The sequence below is a fragment of the Podarcis erhardii genome (genome assembly GCF_964252035.2).
Source record: "Podarcis erhardii genome assembly, chromosome: 8".
Taxonomy (NCBI): Eukaryota; Metazoa; Chordata; class Lepidosauria; order Squamata; family Lacertidae; genus Podarcis; species Podarcis erhardii.
In genome coordinates, this window is record NC_138499.1 from 49,773,151 (window position 1) to 49,785,813 (window position 12,663).

The window sequence follows — 12,663 nt, forward strand, 5'->3', positions numbered from 1 at the left end:
CTAGTTACAGAACTGTCATTTGACAGTTGTTCACAGAAATCCTTCCAATCCCCTTCACTATATGGACAATACCTTGTCAGGTGATTGGTCCACTTAGCTCAGTATTGTCTACAGGATGGGAAATAATTCAGTGATCCCCTCCCTCCATGGATTAGAGCACCAATAACCCCTGAAGTAAACCCCAAAGCCCAGGCTGCCTGAGGCATCTGAATGAACCTGGTAGTCCTGGCATGTGACCAGCAGGGCCTGCCAGAGAGAGACCCCATTGTATGCCTGCAAAAAGGCTAATCAGACCCTCAGATCCTCTTTCATTGCCTGCATAAGCATACCCCCACATAAATGGAGAAGGCAGACAACCAATTTGCAAATGTGTGTTGCACCTGAACCTTTTTCACCTTTCCTTGAGCCATCTGATTTTCTGTTATCCCATTTACCCTTTTCTGTCTCTGTGGGCAATATGGTAAACATAGTCCGCATTCAAAATATGTTCCCTGACTTACTTCAATAGGTGAATGCCAGAAGGATCCTCAGAATCCATGTACAGTACTGTAATTTGATTCCTGAGAGTCCTTGCTACCCCTTTTTTGCTTTATGTGCTTGGGCACCCTGGCGCCACTCTGGCAACCATTACCTGTCCAGGGATGCCTTACTGCCGCTATCTGAAGCCGTTGACTCACCTGAGCATTCCGTACTGTTCCCCACTGTCTGACAGTGGGCAGAGGCATGGATATAAACAGCGGTGTAGCGTGGGTTGTCAGCACCCGGGGCAAGGCAGGTAATTTGCGCCCCTAACCCAGTGGGCTCAACGGCTCCTTGGCGACGGCGCCTACATGCTCTTTCTTCCCTGGCGAGAGCCCCGCGTCCTGGCGGTGGCGTGTGCGTGTGTGTGGCTGGACTGGCTCTGGGGATTTAATCCACCGGGAAAGCCGCTCTTCCTCACCTTGCCGCTGGGAGAGCAGGGGCTCTGTCTGCTGCACGCTGCCCCCCTTCGCCTCCTCCTTCCCTTCCCCGCCCTCTCCTCTTTCCCCTCCCCTCCCCCCGGCGGGCTCAGCACTCAGGGAGCCGCCGCTAGTAGAGGCAGCGGCAGCACAGCCACCTCCACTCCACTCTCCCAAGCAGCAGCAGCAGCAGCGAGGCTTCTCTTTCCCCCGCGCTCTCCCGGAGCTGCCTCTTTTCTTTCCTTTTTTTCCTTTCTCCAAGGCTTTTCGCTTTCTCTCCTTAATTGATTCCCCCTCCACACCGCGGCGTTTCCGGGCTGCTTCCCCCCCCTTCCCCTCTCTCTCCTCCTCGCTCTGCTTGCCTTGCCCTGCCCTGCCCTGCCCTGCCCTGCCCTGCCTGAGGCCGCCCTGAGGAGACTCCGCTCTCCTTTTTGACCAGGCGAGGTGGAAAAAAGGGGGGAAAGTCTCTTCCCGCCCCCTCGCCAGACTCCCGGCTCGGCTCGGCTTGGCTCACTACCCAGAAGGCCAGTGGAGAGAGAGCCGCAATTACCATAAAGCTCCTCTCCCTCCGCTTCGCCAAGCTGTCAAAGCCCGGCAGCAGCGGCAATGGCAGCAGCAGGCACAGCCAGACCCCCGCCAGCCAGCCCGCCCACCCGGCTTCCTCTCCTTTTTTCGCCCGCGGCAGAAGGCTTCGCTCTCCCCCTTCCGCGACCTCCTCGCCAAGCCGAGCGAGTGCGGGCTCCCTAACCCGTGGATTTTAGTAGGGGCAGAGAGCTGCTAGTGCGAGCGCCCCCCCATGTTGCGCCCGGTGCATAAATTGATGTTTGCATAATAGGCTAGTTTCTACACACCCTCACCCACTGATCACTATACAGCATTATCAGAGTTTAAGGACACATTTCAGCCAATAAAAACACTCAGGGAGGGTGCTTATCCCTCAGTTTCCCTACCTCCGCTCCAGGCAGAGAATTTACACAACTTGGGAAACATTTTTTGGCATAATAACCAAATTATTTAATTACTATATCAGGATACAAGATTAATCTCAGCACATCTGATTGCATGTGTTTTAACTTGCAGGGGAGAGAGAAGAAGAAGTAATTTTTTCCCAAACTTTATCCTTGAGTATGTAAAATACGTTATTCTTTCTTATTCATACACAAATAAGAATAACGTATTTTACATACTCAAAGGCATGATCATACACTTATATTGTTAAGCTTACCAATATTATACGAACCAGGTAGGACAGACAGCAAAATGGCCTGCCTTTATAGAAGTGGAAGTTGTTCATCCAATATTGGAACAAAATGCAAGGAAGCAATTCAACCATATGATGTACTAGGAATAATCTGAGAGTAATCTTTTTTTTCTAAGAACATAAGAAGAGTCTGCTGGATGAGGCCGATGGCCCAATCCGCTACACAGCTGCAAACGAAACATTTTAAATGTGTTGTAAAGTGCAGTATACAAATGTGACACTAGATGGCGACTGTGAGCTATGCCAAATTAAATGTATTTTTAAAAACGTTTTTTAAAAACACATTTACAGAGTGTTGTTTATATGTGTGTAGATTCCACCCAGCATCCTGTCCCACGGTTGCTGAATATTTGCCTGTGGGAAACGACTTACTATCCCCCCTTTTTTTTCACCCCCTGATTCTAGCTGTTTCTAATGTTTACTTACTAGGTTAATTAACTGATTCTGTTCTACCTGGATGTATTTTGTTTTCAAAATGATATCAATGAGCAATGGCAACAGCTATGATAACAGAAACCATTACTTAGTTAACCATTCTATGGAAAATTCAGAATACAGTGGTACCTCGGGTTAAGTACTTAATTTGTTCCGGAGGTCTGTTCTTAACCTGAAACTGTTCTTAACCTGAAGCACCACTTTAGCTAATGGGGCCTCCTGCTGCTGCCGCGTCGCGGGAGCAAGATTTCAGTTCTCATCCTGAAGCAAAGTTCTTAACCCGAGGTAATATTTCTGGGTTAACGGAGTCTGTAACCTGAAGTATATGTAACCTGAAGCGTATGTAACCCAAGCTACCACTGTATCATAACAATTTCTTTTTGAACATATTTCTAACACCCTTGGTTTGCCCAGTAATATGGAGGGGCAGATTTATTTAGCAAGGCATTGGACATAAATTGGCTTGTGGACCAGTTGCCATGTACAGCAAGTTTTAAATAAGCCCCACAAGGTGGCAGTCTCATTCATATGGACATAGATATAAATATTTTTTCCAGTTTTGACCCATTATAAAAGATTTTGAAAAACTGCTGGGATATGGGGAAAGGCCTGGAAAAAGTCGATTACACAAATTAGCACATCAAACAGAAAATGTTGTTACATCTTAGGAAGTGTAAGTAACTTATTGGGGAGAAAGTATAGGAGCACTCCTAAATCTTAACAGAGTGAAACATTAAGAGGACAAATGGCTAAACCTTGAAAATCTCAAATTAGAAATAAAGCATAAAGTAGTGATAGCGTTGATTTACTGTTACGACAAACTATCAAGGGAACTGGAGTTGGATTCTTCATCATGTACAATCTTTCAGCTTGGGCCAGACTTAGTACAAATGAAGTGCTTCCACCAAATATGATATAATAGGTTAGATCTACAGTAAAGTTGTACCAGAAAGAAATTCAGTTGAGTATCAGATCAGGAGGTCAAATAAAGATCAGACACTCTGTCTCTCTCCTTCTAACACCTTTGAGTTCTCCTAAGCCTGCTGATCCCTCCTTCTTTCATAACTTTTCAGCTGCATAAGCAAAGGCACTCACCACTTGATTATCAGGAAAGGGGTGACTTGTAATGAACCATGTCATAGAGAATTCTCTTGAGCACCAAGTTTTCCCCCTGGTGGCTATGAAAGATTGAACTAGTCAATTTTATTTGAGAAAAATTGAATTGGCTTTGTTAAATAAAAGCCATTTTATTGTTCAGGATTGCATCCTTTTCATACGATTAGAACTGCATTTTGATAGCCGGGTGAAAAGTAGCACTTGTGGGAGAGCAGGAGAAGAAATATTTCTGGGTGGGGGGACACAACTTAGTTGTGAAAATGTTCACTATTCTCCCATTATTTTTATGGTCACACTTTCTCCTATCTTTTGCTGTTTCAGTGCCATTTTTTTCTTTCTAATTGCTCTAATTCCTGGAGTCCATTTGGGAATCATGTGATAAATGGCATGTAACAATGCCGCAAAGCCAACAAGTTTTGGCTATGGTACCACTGAGAACAAGCAAAGCCAGTTCAGAGTGAGGACAATGTTTCCTGAATAGCAAACACTTTCACGTCTCTGAAAAATTGCCAAAAAGGAGGGTATGCTCACAAAAAGAACAATCATACTTTTGGCTAAGCAACATAACAATCCAGGTTTTTTTCTAATATATATATATATTTAAAAAAACATTAACAATATTGATCATACTGTTTAATTGTCAACATGCTATTTGTTATATGTCTTGGAATAAATAAAAAAACTTGTAGTTTAATGCTTTCAGCGGTGTTCAAACTACAGTGCATAACTGAGTGGCATAAAGAATTGGCTTCTTCATTATTTTGTATAACTTTGCTTTCATGAAGATGGCAGTGGCTTTGTCTAAAACAGGCATAGGCAAACGTGGTCCTCCAGATGTTTTGGGACAACAACTCCCATCATCCCTAGCTAACAGGACCAGTGGTCAGGGATTATGGGAGTTGTAGTCCCAAAACATCTGGAGGGCCGAATTTGCCTATGCCTGGTCTAAAACCTTGCCTGCACGGATACCATTTTTGTTCAATACTTGTGCAACTGTTGTGCACAATGGGCATGTCTTCAGGGCTTTTTTTCAGCTGGAACTTGCCAAAGCATCCTTAAAATGATGGTTTGCATGGGAAACTATGCTTAGGGTGCCTGACAGTTTTAATATAGAGAACTTAGGATCTGTACAGCTTCAGATTCTATAATGGTAGTTTATCTGTAGTTTCTTAATTTAAGATGTTAGTAGTGAAACTGTCTGAAAAAGAGAGAGAGAGAGAGAGAGTCAGAAGCCGAAACATTTCTAAGGGCCCATTTTTTTACATTCAGCAGAGTCCAGTTCTCAGGTTATACCATTTTAAGCTGCAAGAAAGCATGTTTGAATGCTTTCTCGTGGATAAAACTGAAATCAGCACTCTGGTTTACTAGTTTTCTATTTTCAGTGAATAATTTTATGGAGTAGTATTTATCCTGGAATCCCCCACCTGCAGTTTCGCATGGTACAGTCTGAGAATAGCTTTACCCCTTGATTCTGCCAAATGTATAAGCCAGCCATGAATTATGATGTGACAAGTTCTGGTGTTCCATTTTATTATTGTGGACTCACTTCATTGTATATTATAGAGTAGAATTGTAAAAGACACGCAAAACTCTAAAACTTGTATCCATACTGCATGGCAAACCTACAGCACATGATGTATAACTCTGACATCGGTACCCTTCTGCGTAATAATATATCTATTTATGGGAATAGGGAGTTCTCATTTTAAATATCTTGTTGCCATTTTGTACTTGCAGTTTCCTGAGTTGTGCAATTGGGACATGTAATTATATCTTTCAGAAATTGATGAGGGAAGCTTGATCTGGAGAAGGTTTTAGAATCACAAGGCATGTGCTTTGCTTAGGGAAAATATATGCTTGTTTGTGAAATGTTCAATTTCCTTATACACAGTATTCAGAAATAGTTCTGAAAATGCAAAGTAGTTGATATTCATGGAGTGGTTTCATTTTATTGTATTATAGACGTTCTACTATTATGAGTGTTTCCATGGTTCACTGACTTGCAGCAGAATATATGAGATATAGTCAGAAACAACACTTTAATTACATACTATAAAGAATGAAATTGGGGTTTATTTGTGAAAATGCTACATACATTTCAGTGAAAGCATTTGTTCAACCCTCCTGAAACCATTTTTATTGCAGGAAGAGCGGGACTACAGCTTGAGAACAAATGTAAATTTTAGATACACAGACACACACACACACACACACACACACACCTTGTCCATTAATTATATCATAAATGTGTATATTGAACCTAGGGAATTCTTTGAATAAGAGGAGAATTATAAAAACTTATCTGCTCACTCTAGAGGTTCATTGTTTTAGAGATAAATCTGAAAGACAATTTACTTTGTTACAGTTAACTATGGTGCCAAGGAGTGTGTTGCTACAGTTGAATTTGAGTTGTTGTTCTTCGTACATTCTTCAGATTAATACAGAATAAGCCTCATATAGAAATCTTCCCTTTTGGAAGACCCGGCATTAGAATTTAAAAGGAGAAGAGGCTGCTAGAAGTCTCTAAAATTTAAATTGGTTTTTGTGAAAATTATTCTTAAAGTACTTATAGTTAAATAGAGAAGGATGTTCTTTCTATTCAAATTTTTAACTTAATCTTATAAGGGTTTTAAGTCCTGTTCATAAGTTTTATTAGGGGAGACTGAGCATTTATATTGGTGGATGGCAAATCAGGGAGAGAGAGAGAGAGGCAGAGAAATGGAAGCTCTTTCCTACAGCACTCACAGGCCTAAAGATACCACTTAAGCATTCAGAATCAGACAACTGCTGTTGTACAGTATTTACTAGAGAAAATATTATTCACAATGAAGGATTATTATTTCTGAGGAGAGTGAGTATACATAGGAAGGTGCAGGTTCATGACCGCTGTCCTCGGTGCTTTTGGCATCCATTCTGAAACAGCCTTCATACCAACAAATTGTACACATGGGAACACTGCATGCCCCTGGTTCTATGTACAGAGCCTATGCCCAGACATACAGGCTCTTTCATAAGTCATGCTGAGCACAGGTAGGGCAGGTAATGGGGCCAAGCAGGCACAAACCATTTCTGCCGCAAACAAATCCCTATGGCAACGGAACTCTAACCAGGGATGTCAGATAATTCCATCAGAAAGGGAAACGAGAGTGGGTATTGCTGCCATTCTCATTTTCGTCAGAGGTCAGGAATGGAAATCATGCAAGCAAAGACAAGCAGTATCCGCTGCCTTTGTTGTTTGTTTTTTTAGCCCACAAACATAATGTAAATATTTACAGTGTTTTCTGCATTGTTTTAGTTGTCCCCTTTCCATTGAAATGCACTGAAATTAATTACATAATTATTTACATTAGTTCTGGTCATATAGCAGATAGGAGACAAGCAACGTGGGTTGTAATGAAAGCCAAGCTGTAGCGGAAGAGAAACAGCTCTGCTTGGGACAAATACAGCCTGGGATGGAAATCTATCTGCCTACTTTCATCCCTAGTTGACCAATGAATGTGCACTCCTAACCCAAATGAATTAATTCTTAAACAAGCCTGATTAAATAATATAGTGCTATGGTTAAGCAAATATTGAACCAGGTTATCTGCATGATGAAAACATTTTCCCCTTCCTGGAAATTCAATAATCTTATGAGGTATTGTAAATAATGATTTTTACAAAACAAATGTGGACATGAATTGCATGCAAAGAGGTATTGCCTAAGGAAAAGACATTTAGCCAAGTGCCATTAGCTATAGAAGTCTTTTCTTCTTCTTCTTCTTCAGTGGAAAGCCTTTAGAACTGAATGGCTTCTTATTGTGTCCCCCTTATTTAGGCTGCATAATGGAGTTCTGTCCTTTAAAAGAGAAATCCAGTCATGACAAGTTGTCCCAACCTTAATGATCCAGTGAACAATATGGAATAAATGAATGATGCTCCTTTCTCATGGACTGCATACACACCATACATAAAAACACATTTAAAGCACATGACTCCCCACCCCATCCTAGCAACTATAGTTCCTTCCTTCCTTCCTTCCTTCCTTCCTTCCTTCCTTCCTTCCTTCCCATCTGGCTGGGTTTCCCCAGTCACTCTGGGCGGTTTCCAACAAAAGATTAAAATACAGTAATTCATCAAATATTAAAAACTTACCCCCCACAAAGCTACAATTCCTAACACCCATAACAAACCACATTTCAAGGATTCTTGGGGGGAAGCCATGCACTTTAAATGTGTGTATACAGACCTTTAAATCTGAAGAAGGCACACGTGTGTCCGGGGTATTGAAAGAGTATTTCATACCTTCAGTTGACTGTGTATTCTGAAAGTTTAAACACCATATTGAGCCTCACTGATCCATGATAATCAGAGCAGGATAATCTTTTGACTTTCGTTGTAATGGAAATGACCTCTAAAAGTTTCAGGATGATTCTTAAAAACCTTACACTTCTTTTTTGCTGTCATTACTCTGAATGTCCGGCTCATCCTATCTCTGCTAATACTCGACTGTACTATGCTGTCAGCCTTATCTTGTAAATCTATTGATGCTTTGTTGATTTTAAAAAGAACAATGTTTTCATAACCGCTCGTGAAATTACTTATAAGTAACAAGCAAAGGAACAAACAATAACTACAGTTCAGTCTTTACGTGTTTTGCACGTTGCTGTGGTATTTTCTCCTTGTGTCTTTTTGTGTTATCTTCAGTGTTTGTTCTGCTACATATTCTTCCGCTTAGTGTTGTTTTTGCTTCCCCTGTTTCTTTTTAACAGAGTTTCTTTGAAGGACAGTCTGCACCTTGGGACTCAGCTAAAAAAGATGAGAACCGAATGAAGAATAGATATGGGAATATCATTGCATGTAAGTGTTGACAAGTGTAGTTGTACCTCTGTGTAAATTTCCTTTTAGCAGCTTGACAACGCTGCCCACCTCTATGTTTGATTTGTGCTGACTTCGTTTATTGTATTTCTATGCTGCTTTTCATTCAAATGAATCCCAAAGCGGCTTACAAATAATAAATAACCAGAACATAATAGAACATCACAAATGCAGCATAAACTATACAAAGTAATTAACAAATCAATAAAACAATTACCATCTATTTGTGTGGAGTACAAAACTGAGCTCCGGCCACCATAATTAAAGAATATGGGAGAAGTAAGTACTTTAATAGTTTAAAGACTTCAGAACAGAATCGGCGAGAGATCCAGTGTGGAATAGTGATTAGTGTTGGACTGCAGGAAAGGATTTCACCTTGTATCTTAGCCATGGCACTCAGGCTGGTGACCTTGAGCTCCTCAGAGGAAGGATAGAACCAAACTATATTTAATAATGATATGTTCTATTCTCTAGAGTCTAGGATCCTCCTACAGTAGCACAATGGAAAAAAAGGAAATTGAAATATGGTCCCCTGTCCTGAAAACGTTACAGTTGAAATATGAGACAGGTTGTTACAGTACTACGTTACTGATTATTGATATGGAATCAGTACTGTTGATAAGTACACATGTAATAACTTGTCTCATATTTCAGCTGTAATGTTTTTATACGTAATGCTTCAACCATAATGTTTTGATACAGAAGTGGGGAGGGGAATGCTGTGAAAGCGAAACACAGTTAGCTCCCATTTAAGTGTTAGTGGTACACTTAATTTCCATTTATTTCTGTGGGACTTTTAGAACCAAAGTAGACATGTGTGGCAGTTGTGTGTCTATTAAGCATATGAAATGAAGGAGGGGAGGGTCTACACATGTCCTTTTAAAAAAAGCTTATGGGGGAGGAAGGGAAAATCAACCCCTCCCTTATCTATTACACTGTGCTCTGTAGGTTTGAAGCAAACTTCTCAGTGTCCAGCTCATGTCTCATACTGGAGGCAGCTAAGGAGAAACTACTTAAATAGAGTGCAGCAACACAAGGCAGGAGAGGAGGTTGGGTTTTAGTTCCCACCCCTGAACTCATAAGCAGACCATCTCATTCCCATTTGTATGTGAAACTGCCTGCACATTTAGTTTGGCTCTCAGAAATGCCTAACATTTGCTGGATTGTGTCCAGTGTGGCTGAAGGTTTGTGTAAATATCAAGTAAGCATTGATGGTATTGTTTTTGTTCAAAATTTATTGTCTACAAAGTGCTACATCTACAGCCCAATGCCAGTTACGCTAGCTTCAGACACATGTTGCTTAAAATATGCTCCTTTAGTCAGTAAAGCTAAAGACGTCAAAGAGAGTTGAGCACCACATTTTATGTAATTAAAATAGCCTGTGACCCCATTTCCTCATGTGGCTTACAGCCAGTCATGACACTTTCCCCACAAATATTACGGAACTTTCTTCTAGGTAAGTGTGTGTAGGATTACAGTCTTCATTTCCTACTGGATCAGAGTTTTAATTAACCACAGAATTAGGTAAACGATGACACTAAATAATAAGCATTCGCCCTTTTGAAGACGGCCTCTTGCGAATAGACTTCACTAAGGTTCATGTTCACTATGAGGAAAGCATTTAATGGCTTTGCCATCCTCTTATCTGAAGGTCTCTTGACTTAAAAGTAGAACCATTAAAGAATAAGGGTTATACAAGTGTGGAACGTTTGCTAAAACAGGGTAATGGATTTTGACAAATACGCATTAGCTGACACTGGGTACATTTACAGGAGAGCATATTATGTAGTGAATAGAATAAGGGTATGTTGAATGAGGCTTTTGCTTGCAAGGAAGAGACACTTCTGAGAAGGTGTCAAGAAAGAATTCTTACCGAGGAAGCTTTCAAAACTGCCCTTTTTCTTGGCACCACTATTGTAGTGCAAAGAGCAGTCATGTGACATCCATCCTTCTTACCATATCTGTGCCTTAGTTTAATGAATAGCTGAACAAATTTAATGCAAAGAAGCAGCTCAGCCAACATTCCAGAGCAGTTGGATTTGTTTCCTATTAATTAAAGTGGCTCATATTATCATTTTAATATCTATTTAAAAAAATATAAAAGCAATATTGGAAGTGGTCAAATGCCTAAAGCAGACACTGCAATTGCTAACTGCATCATATCCCCAGAGACCTTCAGCATGGACTCCCTTCAGGTACCTCCCCTGAAGCTGCAGAAGTTTGTCTCTCAGCAAAATATTTCCTCACTTCCCACCAGCTGAAAAGTGTAAAGGCTGGAGAAAGATTTGGAACAATTTAGGGGCATTAAGCTTGTTTTATCGACCACCCTCTTACATAAAACCAAAGCGATAGGCGCTTTCACAAACTTGTAACAATATCCAGCATTCTAATAACTATACGCTGCAACTTGTTACTGTCAAAATGGCTTTGGTATAGCAATACAGAGGTAAAATATTTTAATATCAGCAGCATCACATCCTTTTTATCACTACGCATATTCAGTAATGGAATCTAAATCCACTGTAAAGCATCATAAAACAGCTCTTTACTTCCTGCCCTCCTAAAGGGCGCAGTAAATATGCACCATCCATTTTCCCATAAGCATTGAAAAATAAGAAGCTTTTGTAACATCAGGTTCGGGCTCTTTGAGTCCTCTGCTATAGTTATTCAAAAATACAGACTCAGATAGTAAAGAAAATATGAATTTCCACAAGATGCCTGTTACAATCTAGTTTCCTCTAGAAAGAAACCACTACCGTAATGCATTCAAAGTCATCTGTGCTTGCTCTAGCAAAAAGGCATTTACATATTCCTGTTTGTCTGACAGAGCTAGCACAGCTAACAAAGAGTCAAAATTTTCTGCAGGACTGTTTAGTCGACAACTAAGGCAGTATCGCAAAGAGTTGTGCACATGTCATGAGTTTTTCCAGTAGAACCTACTTACAGAGGGGCTTACAAGAGGGCAAACTGTTTAGTCTTGAAATAAACTTCCCATGACACAAACCTCCTTTCATTCCAATTGAACATAAGTTAAACATGCCTTGTGAATTTGGCCATGAGAGCACAAACACCATTTTAAGGAATAGCATTTAATCACAATCTGAGAGCAACATGGACTTATTTAAAAACACAACCAAAACCAGGTGGAATGCCACAATTTTATCTTTCTAGTTTCCAAGGTATCATATTAGTGATGTGCTTGGGGGTTTTGCAGAATGCATTAAGGGAAATAATCTTTCCTATAAGACGTACTCTGCATAGCTTCCAGTTTCCACAGTTAATCAGTCATTTAAAAGTAGTATCATGAGTATTTGAAATGCATCCAGAGAGACACCCGTGGAAACAGACATACAGAATATATTCCAGAGATGCTGCCCTGATGTTGATTTGTTGGTTTGTTCAGGTAGTTTACGTCTTGCATTTTCAACAGAGATTGAAGCTAAGAGGGGTGGGGAAGCAAAACAACAACAATGCAATGATTCAGAACAGGGGTAGCTGTTCTTGATGTTTCACACTACAGTTCCCATCAGTTCCAGCCAGTATGTCCAATTTTCAGGCATGATGGAGTTGTTGTCCAGAAAATTGGAAGTGCAACATGTTGGGTATTTCTGTTTTAAAACAACACTATATTTCTTCTTACTTTAACAAGTTACTATTTGTTCAGAAAGTGGTGACAAGTGAAGAGGAAAAAGTAGAGTAAAGGTTGCTTGTTTATTTATTCTCCAACTCCAGAGAGAATGAATGTAGTTACTCTAAGTAGCCTCCCTAATTGCAGAGTAAAACCACTGATTTTCAGAGTACAGGTAGCTTACTTTTCCCCCAGAGTTTCTTAATACTTACCTTCTTTGTATAATCTTTCTGGCCTGGTAAACCTGTGAGTAATTGATTTCTATTTTTTATTATTTAAATTTGAATTGTATTTTGAATCTAAATTATAATTGTAATGTGAAAGTACAGTAATATTCAACTGGTGGGTGATCAGTAAGTTTCCCTATCTAAATTACAACTGCACACCTAATCACACTGACACTTCCAGGTAATTTATTTCTGTGATAA

General features: G+C 40.3%; 1 protein-coding gene and 1 long non-coding RNA gene across 14 annotated transcripts in view; one reads left to right on the forward strand and one right to left on the reverse strand.

Annotated features, from left to right (window-relative positions):
- LOC309348554 overlaps window positions 1-12,663 on the reverse strand; it is a 507,755-nt gene that overhangs the window by 372,153 nt on the left and 122,939 nt on the right. The gene's annotated exons all lie outside the window — the stretch shown is intronic.
- The window catches only part of PTPRM (protein tyrosine phosphatase receptor type M), a 413,445-nt gene that overhangs the window by 351,124 nt on the left and 49,658 nt on the right, over window positions 1-12,663 (forward strand). For all 12 annotated transcript variants that reach the window (XM_081873808.1, XM_081873803.1, XM_081873804.1 and 9 more), the window contains one exon: window positions 8,502-8,589. In XM_081873808.1, coding sequence (XP_081729934.1) covers window positions 8,502-8,589 — 88 coding nt within the window. The remainder of the gene's footprint in view (window positions 1-8,501; window positions 8,590-12,663) is intronic.